The sequence below is a fragment of the Notolepis coatsorum genome, assembly GCF_963971535.1.
Source record: "Notolepis coatsorum genome assembly, chromosome: 15".
Lineage (NCBI taxonomy): Eukaryota > Metazoa > Chordata > Actinopteri > Aulopiformes > Paralepididae > Notolepis > Notolepis coatsorum.
The window spans coordinates 47,304,743-47,317,242 of record NC_140179.1 but is presented as its reverse complement, the minus strand read 5'-3'; the positions used below and the strand labels follow the sequence as shown (position 1 = coordinate 47,317,242).

The 12,500-nt window shown below is 43.1% G+C and overlaps 1 protein-coding gene across 1 annotated transcript in view; it reads left to right on the top strand.

Moving 5' to 3' along the window:
* The window catches only part of LOC311242034 (serine/threonine-protein kinase WNK1-like), a gene marked incomplete at both ends in the record, with an annotated part of 71,505 nt that overhangs the window by 13,982 nt on the left and 45,023 nt on the right, over positions 1-12,500 (top strand). The window contains 3 exons of the mRNA XM_084330989.1: positions 4,910-4,998; positions 7,314-7,453; positions 12,354-12,433. Coding sequence (XP_084187115.1) covers positions 4,910-4,998; positions 7,314-7,453; positions 12,354-12,433 — 309 coding nt within the window. The remainder of the gene's footprint in view (positions 1-4,909; positions 4,999-7,313; positions 7,454-12,353; positions 12,434-12,500) is intronic.

The window sequence follows — 12,500 nt, the reverse complement described above, 5'->3', positions numbered from 1 at the left end:
TTTGAGTGAACTGCCCATTTACTCGACCAGATAGCCTCCAAGTATAGGTTCTCCTGAATAGTGTTGCTGATGTAAGTTAGGATTGTTCACACTGCTCCTGCGCATTCCTTAGCGCTAATCAGCCTTGTTAAGGGCATAAACAGTGTGTGTCTCTCTCTTTCTCTCTCTCTCTCTCTCTCTAACTAACTTAATACCATTACTTTGTTTGGCCCTGGAATCTCAGATTTAGGGGGACGTGTGTGTGTGTGTGCGTGTGTGTGTGTGTGTGCGTGCGTGCGTGTGTGTGCATTTGTGAATCTATGCGTGTGTGTCATGGGGTTGTTGCGTAATGATGAAGGGGCAGAAAAGAGGGGTAAGAGAGGAGATGGAAGGAGAAACAGAGGTAGGGAATAAGGAGGAAAGGAGAGGAGGTCAGTTGATCTGTTGGCAGAATCTCTGTTGACAGTGTTTTGGATAGAGAGCATCTACCGTCAGTCGGTCAGTCAGTTTGTCTCTTTTTAGGTAAGTCCCTTTTGTTTTCTCAACTTAAAAATGATTGTCCGTCTTCATCCCAGTGTCTGACTGGAGTCTTTCTTCCCTTCACTCAGTCTTTGCTCAGTTGTCTCTGACTCTTCCAGGGCTGTTCCTCAACTGAAGAAAATGAGTGTCGACCAATACTTGTGGGTTCTTCAACTAACCAAAATCTGTGAACTAGTTTCTCCCACATACAGTTAGACAGAAAGACCTCTTAGACTGTAGTGCCCACTGGAGGGGTGCTTAATCGCTCTAAGAACACTAGAGGGAGTTGTGTTATGTAACATCACGGCTGTCATTGCAGGCATAATGACCGTTTTTGATCAGTCGATCAAACATTTAAAAATACCACTAATCCACTTAACAAAATGTTGGTCGATTGGCGGAGCTCGCCAGGCAGCAAACCGACAAATGTATGGATTTAGAGGCGACAGCTCTAGACTAAACCGACAAATGTATAGACTTATAGAGGGGACCGTTCTAGACTAAATCGACCGATTAATGGACTAAGAGGAGACAGCCCTGGACCAAACTGACAGATTAATGGACTAAGAGGGGACAGTTCTAGAATAAACCAACCGATTAATGGACTAAGAGGGGACAGCCCTGGACCAAACTGACAGATTAATGGACTAAGAGGGGACAGTTCTAGAATAAACCAACCGATTAATGGACTAAGAGGGGACAGCCCTGGACCAAACTGACAGATTAATGGACTAAGAGGGGACAGTTCTAGAATCAACCGACCGATTAATGGACTAAGAGGGGACAGTTCCAGACCAAACTGACAGATTAATGGACTAAGAGCCTAAGAGGGGACAACCTTAGACCTTTCTCTCTCTAGCCATCTGTCTTTACCACGTATTGTCTCTCCATGCATCTCTTTTCTTCACCCTATGGTTTTTTGTTCCATGATCACAAACCACTCCGCTTCAATCTGTAACGTTTTTAACTGATTTTCTTCTTTATTTTCACCTGCATTTGCCTTGTTTATTTTAACCCGTCTGTACACTCAACATCATTGTAAATTAGGGCAACCTCGATTGTTCTTCGAGTTCTACATATAGGTTTAATGTTTATTCTAGGGATGTGAGGGATTAAAGAGGACATGTTAACCTCTTAAGCCCGATCGGCCCGGTACCGGTACGAGATTTATTTCACCTCATAAATAGATCAATACTGTGTCCGTATTAAGTAATGTTGTGTTTCTTTTTCAAATGTAGCCATAAGTAAAGAACTAAAGATCCTAACTCTGTCAAAACATGACGTGATTTTTGTGTTATATCTCACGGGTCGAACAAACCTCAACGTTATTGCCATAAAATACAACGTAAATAGTTTCTTTACCTTTCTTTGAACGTCTAAAAAAAAATACTTGCCGCAATCCGGTAAAAAATGGCAGAGCTATGGACATTATATAAAAGTAACTGTACTTACAGTAGATTTCATTCACGGTCTTTGCTGCCCTTGAACGGGCGCCTGCTGATACTAAATCCAGATATAACTCTGCCTTTGGAAAGAGGAGCTTCGGGCCGATCAATAGAAGTATGACATGGACATAATAAGGTAATTTATAGACCTGATATTCTATATTCTATATATCATCATGTCCGGATGGCAAAATTCAGTACTGTATCTACAAAACCCCCTGTAAATCATCTGTCCTTTGTTCATTTGCATAGTTTTTCACTTTTGGTCAATGTTAGCATGGTGTTATTCACCATCAAAGATAATAAAAAAAAAGTTGGAGCAATTTACTTCCATTTACTTGTACATGTACTTTAAGGCAAATTTTCTGAAAATATGGCTAGGGCTCGAGATTAATATTATTATGTATCTAGTTACCTAACATTGATTGCTATTGGACGGAAACTTTATCCAGTCTCCAAACGTTAAAGGGGACATATTATGTTATCTTTTAAATACATAATATGTGGCACAGAAACGACTCTAAATCAAACATTTTAATGATTTATTTTCTTGTTCTTCCATGTATTGAACATGCTGTTTTTATTTTGTTTTCTTTTATAAAATGATGCTCTTCTCTGTCCGGCTACCTCACACCTATGGATGTTAAAAACATCCTCAGTTGAGTTGTGCTCGATAAGAGAGCTGTCACATTCACTCAGTTATTTGGTGTTTTGAGCTAATTTAAGTCACTCTTTCTATTCTGTCACATTCCTCTTCTTTATTCTTTCACACAGCTCTTGCATTAGAGGATTATGCAAAAGTTTTGGCTATATTTGATTTGTTGATTAAATAAGTTAGATTAATCATCATTTGAGCGGCTGGAGCATCTACCACCGCAGAGAACCTATGGGAGAGAGAGCGTGAACCTTGACCTGTCAGATTATCTTCATCCTTTCTCTCTCTCTCTCTCTCTCTCTCTCTCTCTCTCTCTCGCTCTCGCTCTCGCTCTCGCTCTCTCTCTTTCTTTCTTTCTTTCTTTCTTTCTTTCTTTCTTTCTTTCTTTCTTTCTTTCTCTCAACTTTTCTCCCAGGCCCTATTTAGCCTATTTGGCAACACAGATCTTTTTCCTGCCACTTCAGTGGAGCAGATTAGAACGGGACCATGCAGAATGAAGGGTGGTGGTGAAACAGCATGGCTTCTCCCCACTTACTGTATCTGATTAAGACTTTTGGTTCCAGTCTAGACTCGGTTTGTTTGTCTCTTTGTTAGTATGTTAGTTTCATTCCTTGCCCAAGTGTGACTGAACTAAATACATGGTCATTGGTCAGTCACGGGGTCAGCGTGAAGTAAAACATGAGCACTGTTTGTCAGTGTGGAGTCCGGCAAGGGTGCCCTCTCTCCACACTTCAGCTTAGCACTCTGCCAGAGCACAGTTATCCCCAGTGATCATTATTCATTGCCATTCCAGGACAGCAATCAAATCTAGATTTCAATGGGAGTCATCTTCGTCGCCTGTATGTTAGCGGTGTTAGGGGTAGGGTAATGTTTAGGCTTAAAAAAAAACACTTTATAGGTGACGTTTCCTCGCTGGTTTCCAGCTTGCAGCTTAGCCGACTGGGACTAGGGTGAGAAGCAAGGAGAGGTTTTGGGTGTAGTGAAGGGATGGGGAGGGGAGGTCAGCGATCAAAACCTACTCATAGCTGAGCCTCACCAACTCTGTTAGGAAATAGAAGGTGCTACTCCACCTTGAAACATTTGCTGAGTCATCCCACAAGCCATGCTTCTGAATGGATATCTTGAAAAGTTATCTTTATGCTATTTCTGCATGACAGACTAGTAGATATAGTTGGATTAAAAGTACATGGTTTTGTATATACGGTATATGATTGTCTATTGCAGATATGATCGCAGATATGATCAGTGATCTTGCTTGTGCAGTTTCAACGTTTCTCAAAACCTTTATCACTTTTATAAACTTTAGTCCTCGGTTGCTTCATATTGCCTGAGGCTGTAGACCACAGCCAGCTATAATGCGTGTGACAATGTTGCTGCTCCGTACAGCGTTACAAGCGTAGACTACTGTTTTGAATGCTCTGAGTCTGTGGGTGAATATGTGTGTCTCTCTGTGTGTGCATACATTACGTGTGTGTGTGTGTGGGGGGGGGGGGGGGGGTCTTTGGAAAGACCAGATGATATCGGGAGTTTGATAGTATTTACTGAGGATTGCCAGATAATGTTGATATTTAAAAAATTAAAATACAAAATAAATGTATACATACAATTTGTATTTTCATGCAACATAAACAAATTGTTGTAGGAACGTTTGGGAGAGGGAGGTAGGGAGGGGTTTTAGATGTGTGTTGTTATGTTTAGACTTCAGAGAGTACAGAAAAAAGCTACAGTTGGGTACCGTTATCGATTCCCAGGTAAAAAAGAACATTTCCAGCAGACCCAGCGACTAGGCCAGATGCAAGCCGTATTTTACAATAAACCTCCATTGGGCTGCTTTAAAAAAAAATATATAATAATCGCAAATTTTATCGCAATCGCAATACCTGTGTGTGTGAGTTGTTCCTCGTCTTGCTTCAAAGATTCAATGATTCCATTTATTTATTCCTTGATAGAGAGAGAGAGAGAGAGAGAGAGAGAGAGAGAGAGAGAGAGAGAGAGAGAGAGAGAGAGAGAGAGAGAGAGAGAGAGAGATTAGGGGCGGAATCCACAAATATGGATTGCACGGATCCTGCCCTAGGTGTCTGTAAGTGTGTTTTTTTGTATTCGATTTGTAACCCCTGTCTACTCTCTTGTATCTCTCTCTTTCTATCACTCTCTTCTATCTCTCTTTCTCTCTATATCTCTCTCTATCTCTCTCCCTCTCTCTCTCTCTCTCTCTCTCTCTCTCTCTCTCTCTCTCATCTCTCTCTCTCGCTCCTCTCTCTCTCTCTCATCTCTCCTCTCTCTCTCTCTCTCTCTCTCTCTCTCTCTGCAGGGTGTGAAGCCTGCTAGTTTTGACAAGGTAGCCATCCCAGAAGTGAAAGGAGATCATTGGGGTTGTATCAGACAGAATAAGGATGAGAGGTGAGTCACACACACACACACACACACACACACACACACACACACACACACACACACACACACACACACACACACACACACACATACACACACACACACACACACATCTAGAGTATAAATACAATCACACACACACTCACTCACATATATACAAACATACACACACACACACTATGGATGAGAGTTGAGTTACACACACATGTGTGTGTGTCTCTCTTTCTCTTTCCTCTCTCTCTCTCTCTCTCTGTCTCTCTGTGCGTCTTCATTGCAATACATAGTGTTTCTCTTCCACCCTCTCCCCCTATGGTCCAGTCAAAAGTCATCCACAGCTTCCTGGTCAAATAGGACAACTGTTGGGTTTCTCCCCCATGGTCCAGTCCAGCCTAAACAGCCACTAGAGTGAACAGTATCCTACTTCAGAAACAAACCAAGTCTAAGCTTCTTTTCCAACATTCTCTGTGTTTTGCACAACATCGAAGCAGCAGACATAACTAAGGCTGAGACCACTTATCCATTTATCAAATGGCATATCGTCTCAGCCTTAGACATAACCGCTCCCCAAGACAGATTTGCCACGCTAGGAAGATGTAGGCTATCAAAGCCTTAATTGGTACCCTGTTGTTTTAGCTTGGTGTTTCTACAATATCTTGGATTCCTCTCCTCGGCGGTCGCCTTCAATGAGTTTTAATAGCATCTTGTCCTAATGTTATGGTGTTCAGAATGTTTTCCAGTAGCCTTATTTTGACCATAAAGATCATTGTGTGATTGTCGTCATCTCCTCAAATCCCACAATAAATCCACTCCTCTTGTAACTTCACTACCCTAAATAAGACCCAACATGCTCAATTTGCTGCTGAATCCAGGACAGCGCTCCATTTAACTTTTTACTAGTCTTACCCCAAATGGCGCGTGGGCAGTAAAAAGTTAAATTGGACTTGCTTTTCTGACCATTAGCACCTTAACGAGGGCTTTGTGTACTTATTCAACCAGGATCCAATAAAATCCAATTCCTGGCCCCTTGGCCTAGGCCTGTTAAAATATAGTATACCAATGCGGTCTCGTATTAAATATATGGCCGTGAAATGTAGACCGGCCAGTGACATTTGGATCGTTGCCACGGTAACAATCCGCGCCAAACACTGTAAAACGCTAGGAAATCAACAAAATAAATCTAGCTACGACTTTCAATATTAGCCATGTTACCATAGGCCTACATGTCTTTATCTAGATCCACCATGGCATCTGTTTTCATTTGGGTTTATGTGATTTCTGTGTATTCTGGTGGTTTAGAAGTGTTAAATAAAGTGGTTTAGAGGTGTTGTTTACCAGGAAACAATCCATGTTTCACATCAATCTAATGGGTGTCTCCTGGTGGCTCATTGAGCTAAGACACATACCATATAATCACAACATCCGTCTTTTTAATCTGACCTATGACCTTTGTTGTATGTCACCCCCCCTTCTCCCTCTTTCCCGTGTCACTCTTTACTATCCTCTCAAGCAGAAATGCCCTAAAATACCTTTTAAAATACCTTTTTACAAATGTGTACACTGTAGACCTAAGTCTGCTCAAAAAGCCAAAGAGAACCCTACATCCCCTCTGGGAATGAACTCACAGCACAACCAATGGACCTCAATCTCAAACCCCTCTCTCCTTGATCCTCAATCACAACTGTTGATTCCTCGGACAAAATGTATTTAGGAAATAGCACCGTTATTGTAGGTACTAAAACAACACAGGCGTTAAAACAATAACTTAATTGTTGTGATTTTCTCTAGTGGGTGTTGCCTCACTGAAAGGAGAGGGGCAAAGCAAGACAATTATTGATCAGCTGATACAACTTGTAAAATGTATTTCATATCTGTAAGCATCAGCTAGCTAGCTTACCTAGCTTGATTAGCCTAACTGCTTACGTGATGAGTGTCCTGGCTTGAAAGGGGTTGTAGCATAGTTTACTAATGTTTCTAATGATCACCCCCTCTCTCTCTCTCTCCTTCCCTTCATCTCCCTCTCTGTCTCCAGGTATTATATCCTGTCAAACCATGCAAATAATCACCTCATTCAATTCTCTCTCTCTCTCTCTCTCTCTCTCTCATCTCTCTCTCTCTCTCTCTATCTCCTCTCTCTCTCTCTCTCTCTCTCTCTCTCTCTCTCTCTCTCTCTCTCTCTCTCTCTCTCTCTCTCCTCTCTCTCTCTCTCTCTCTCTCCCCCTCCCCTGTATTGCATTCACTCATGTTCTTACCTCTCCATCCCTCCATCTCACTCCCTCTTGTCTATCACTCTCTCTCTCTCTCTTTCTCTCTGTCTCCCCCAGGTATGCCATAAAGATCCTGTTGAACCATGCATTCTTCCAGGAGGAGACGGGCGTCAGGGTGGAGTTGGCAGAGGAGGACGATGGGGAGGTGATCGCCATCAAACTCTGGCTCAGGATAGAAGACGTCAAGAAGCTGAAAGGCAAGGAACAGACCCAGAGTTAGAAGCTCAAAACAAGGAACAAACCCAGAGTTAGAAGCTCAAAACAAGGAACAGAGCCAGAGTTAGAAGCTCAAAACAAGGAACAAACCCAGAGTTAGAAGCTCAAAACAAGGAACAGAGCCAGAGTTAGAAGCTCAAAACAAGGAACAAACCCAGAGTTAGAAGCTCAAAACAAGGAACAGAGCAGAGTTAGAAGCTCAAAACAAGGAACAGAGCCAGTGTTAGAAGCTCAAAACAAGGAACAGAGCCAGAGTTAGAAGCTCAAAACAAGGACAGAGCCAGTGTTAGAAGCTCAAAACAGGAACAGAGCAGTGTTAGAAGCTCAAAACAAGGAACAGAGCCAGAGTTAGAGCTCAAAACAAGGAACAGAGCCAGTGTTAGAAGCTCAAAACAAGGAACAGAGCCAGAGTTAGAAGCTCAAAACAAGGAACAGAGCCAGTGTTAGAAGCTCAAAACAAGGAACAGGAGCCAAGAGTTAGAAGCTCAAAACAAGGAACAGAGCCAGAGTTAGAAGCTCAAAACAAGGAACAAACCCAGAGTAGAGCTCAAAAACAAGGAAACAGAGCCAGTGTTAGAAGCTCAAAACAAGGAACAGAGCCAGTGTTAGAAGCTCAAACAAGGACAGAGCCAGAGTTAGAAGCTCAAAACAAGAACAGAGCCAGAGTTAGAAGCTCAAAACAAGGACCAGAGCAGAGTTAGAAGCTCAAACAAGGAACAGAGCCAGAGTTAGAAGCTCAAAACAAGGAACAGAGCCAGAGTTAGAAGCTCAAAACAAGGAACAGAGCCAGTGTTAGAAGCTCAAAACAAGGAACAGAGCCAGAGTTAGAAGCTCAAAACAAGGAACAAACCCAGAGTTAGAAGCTCAAAACAAGGACCAGAGCCAGTGTTAGAAGCTCAAAACAAGGAACAGAGCAGTGTTAGAAGCTCAAAACAAGGAACAGAGCCAGTGTTAGAAGCTCAAAACAAGGAACAGACCCAGAGTTAGAAGCTCAAAACAAGGAACAGAGCCAGAGTTAGAAGCTCAAACAAGGACAGAGCCAGAGTTAGAAGCTCAAAACAAGGAACAGAGCCAGTGTTAGAAGCTCAAAACAAGGAACAGAGCCAGAGTTAGAAGCTCAAAAACAAGGAACAGAGCCAGTGTTAGAAGCTCAAACAAGGAACAGAGCCAGAGTTAGAAGCTCAAAACAAGGAGCAGAGCCAGAGTTAGAAGCTCAAAACAAGGAACAGAGCCAGAGTTAGAAGCTCAAAACAAGGAACAGAGCCAGAGTTAGAAGCTCAAAACAAGGAACAGAGCAGTGTTAGAAGCTCAAAACAAGGAACAGAGCAGAGTTAGAAGCTCAAAACAAGGAACAGAGCCGTGTTAGAAGCTCAAAACAAGGAACAGAGCCAGTGTTAGAAGCTCAAAACAAGGAACAAACCAGAGTTAGAAGCTCAAAACAAGGAACAGAGCCAGTGTTAGAAGCTCAAAACAAGGAACAGAGCAGTGTTAGAAGCTCAAAACAGGAACAGAGCCAGAGTTAGAAGCTCAAAACAAGGAACAGAGCCAGAGTTAGAAGCTCAAAACAAGGAACAGGGCCAGAGTTAGAAGCTCAAAACAAGGAACAAACCCAGAGTTAGAAGCTCAAAACAAGGAACAGAGCCAGAGTTAGAAGCTCAAAACAAGGAACAAACCCAGAGTTAGAAGCTCAAAACAAGGAACAGAGCCAGAGTTAGAAGCTCAGAACAAGGAACAGAGCCAGAGTTAGAAGCTCAAAACAAGGAACAGAGCCAGAGTTAGAAGCTCAAAACAAGGAACAGAGCCAGAGTTAGAAGCTCAAAACAAGGAACAGGGCCAGAGTTAGAAGCTCAAAACAAGGAACAAACCCAGTGTTAGAAGCTCAAAACAAGGAACAGAGCCAGAGTTAGAAGCTCAAAACAAGGAACAGAGCCAGAGTTAGAAGCTCAAAACAAGGAACAGAGCCAGAGTTAGAAGCTCAAAACAAGGAACAGAGCCAGTGTTAGAAGCTCAAAACAAGGAACAGAGCCAGAGTTAGAAGCTCAAAACAAGGAACAAACCCAGTGTTAGAAGCTCAAAACAAGGAACAGAGCCAGAGTTAGAAGCTCAAAACAAGGAACAGAGCCAGAGTTAGAAGCTCAAAACAAGGACCAGAGCCAGAGTTAGAAGCTCAAAACAAGGAACAGAGCCAGAGTTAGAAGCTCAAAACAAGGAACAGAGCCAGAGTTAGAAGCTCAAAACAAGGAACAGAGCCAGAGTTAGAAGCTCAAAACAAGGAACAGAGCCAGAGTTAGAAGCTCAAAACAAGGAACAGAGCCAGAGTTAGAAGCTCAAAACAAGGAACAGAGCCAGAGTTAGAAGCTCAAAACAAGGAACAGAGCCAGTGTTAGAGTTAGAAGCTCAAAACAAGAGGCAGCTGGGTGGCGTAGCGGAGATTGTGCTCGTCACCAATGCAAGAGACTCCGGTCTCGACTCCCCGAGTCAGCGTTGCCTGCGGCTTGGGCCAGTCGTCATACTATCTCAATTGGCAGAGGTAGCGGGTGGAAAGTCGATGGGTGGTAATCTGGACGTTGTGGACAGCGACTCCTACAGGGCGGTTGGGTGACGCCTGCACAGCAGAGACAGGAAGTATCGGGGGCAGCGTGAGCCTCCCACGCGTTACTCCTCGCCACTGAGAGACCGCGCTGTCTGGTGAAAAGATGCGACAGGCTGCCTCCTCGTGTACCGGAGGGGACACGTGATGCAAGGCTTCTATCCTCACTACAGCCGACCAGTGGGAGGCATAGTCTAGCAACGTTCAAGACAGGGGGAGGGGAGAATTGAAGGGGAGAATTGGCGATATGAAATTGGGATGGGAGAAAAATAGAAAAATAAGGAGAAAAAGTGGATAAAAAAAGAAGCTCAAAACAAGGAACAGAGCCAGAGTTAGAAGCTCAAAACAAGGAACAGAGCCAGAGTTAGAAGCTCAAAACAAGGAACAAACCCAGTGTTAGAAGCTCAAAACAAGGAACAGAGCCAGAGTTAGAAGCTCAAAACAAGGAACAAACCCAGTGTTAGAAGCTCAAAACAAGGAACAGGGCCAGAGTTAGAAGCTCAAAACAAGGAACAGAGCCAGAGTTAGAAGCTCAAAACAAGGAACAGAGCCAGAGTTAGAAGCTCAAAACAAGGAACAGAGCCAGAGTTAGAAGCTCAAAACAAGGAACAGAGCCAGAGTTAGAAGCTCAAAACAAGGAACAGAGCCAGAGTTAGAAGCTCAAAACAAGGAACAGAGCCAGAGTTAGAAGCTCAAAACAAGGAACAGAGCCAGAGTTAGAAGCTCAAAACAAGGAACAGAGCCAGAGTTAGAAGCTCAAAACAAGGAACAGGGCCAGAGTTAGAAGCTCAAAACAAGGAACAGAGCCAGAGTTAGAAGCTCAAAACAAGAGGCGGCTGGGTGGCGTAGCGGAGATTGCTCTCGTCACCAATGCAAGAGACTCCGGTCTCGACTCCCCGAGTCAGCGTTGCCTGCGGCTTGGGCCAGTCGTCATACTATCTCAATTGACAGAGGTAGTGGGTGGAAGTCGATGGGTGGGGATTGGACGTTGTGGACAGCGACTCCTACAGGGCGGTTGGGTGACGCCTGTACAGCAGAGACAGGAAGTATCGGGGGCAGCGTGAGCCTCCCACGCGTTACTCCTCGCCACTGAGAGACCGCGCTGTCTGGTGAAAAGATGCGACAGGCCGCCTCCTCGTGTACCGGAGGGGACACGTGATGCAAGGCTTCTATCCTCACTACAGCCGACCAGTGGGAGGCATAGTCTAGCAACGTTCAAGACAGGGGAGGGGAGAATTGAAGGGGAGAATTGGCTATACGAAATTGGGATGGGAGAAAAATAGAAAAATAAGAGAAAAAAGTGGATATAAAAAAAAGAAGCTCAAAACAAGGAACAGGGCCAGAGTTAGAATATGTTCAGCTTTTTAAACGCAGATGAAGGCTGTGTGCTAACATGGATGGCTGCCACTAAAAACTGTGCTGACCAAATTATTCATCTCTTTTAATTTGACCAGCGCAGTACATAAGGTAGGATCACCTAACAGAGCCCAATGAGGAAGCTTGGCCAAGTTGTACTCCGGGCACCATCTTGTTGTGATATCTACTGGCACTATTTAGTCTCTAACTTGATACGATTTTGGATGGATGGGTTATGTTACTTTGAGCCAGTGTTCAAAAAGTGTTAACACATTTTTACAATGCGGTCTCACATCAATTGAGCATGATCTGATGCTATTTATTATTATGCAAATAGATGTACCAATGGTAATCAGAACACAATATACTCTGGTGGAGAGACACTTAAATTGCATGGCAATTTAATATTGAATTTTCTGAAATGGGAAGGGGGGGGAAAGTGAGTCATTTGTATTAGTTTATTTGTTTTCAGGCTAGTATAGTGATTACCGACTGACCAGTGACTCCTAAACTGTCGTTATTTCTAGCAGGGTTTGCAACAAGGTCTGATTTTTTACCAAAAAAAAGTCAAGGCCTGGAATTCCTTGAAAACTGCAACATTTTTAACAAGGTCCTTAAAAAAGTCCTTGAAATTCAAATCAACCATTCACATTGAAAGTTGTGTTCATCGTGATAAAAAATTTCTGAATCAAGTTACATTAAAGTGTAACTAATTGTCAGAAATTGGTTTTAAGCCATACATTTTGAATTTTTCTATAAAAAACGGCATTTAATACATTTTAATTGTATTCTTTTTAATGCCCTTTTAAAACGAGAAATAGAGCTTGGAAAAGTAGTTGAAAGTCCTTGAATTGCATTGTGTAATGTTTGTGGGAACCCTGGTAGAGTGATTACCGACTGACCAGTGACTCCTAAACTGTCGTTATTTCTTCTAGGCAAGTACAAGGACAACGAAGCCATCGAGTTCTCCTTCGATCTGAGCAGGGACGTCCCTGAAGATGTGGCCCAGGAGATGGTACGTAGGGATGAAGAGACGACAGGAGCGAGAGATGGGGGGATGAAGGATGGGTATCAATTAAACA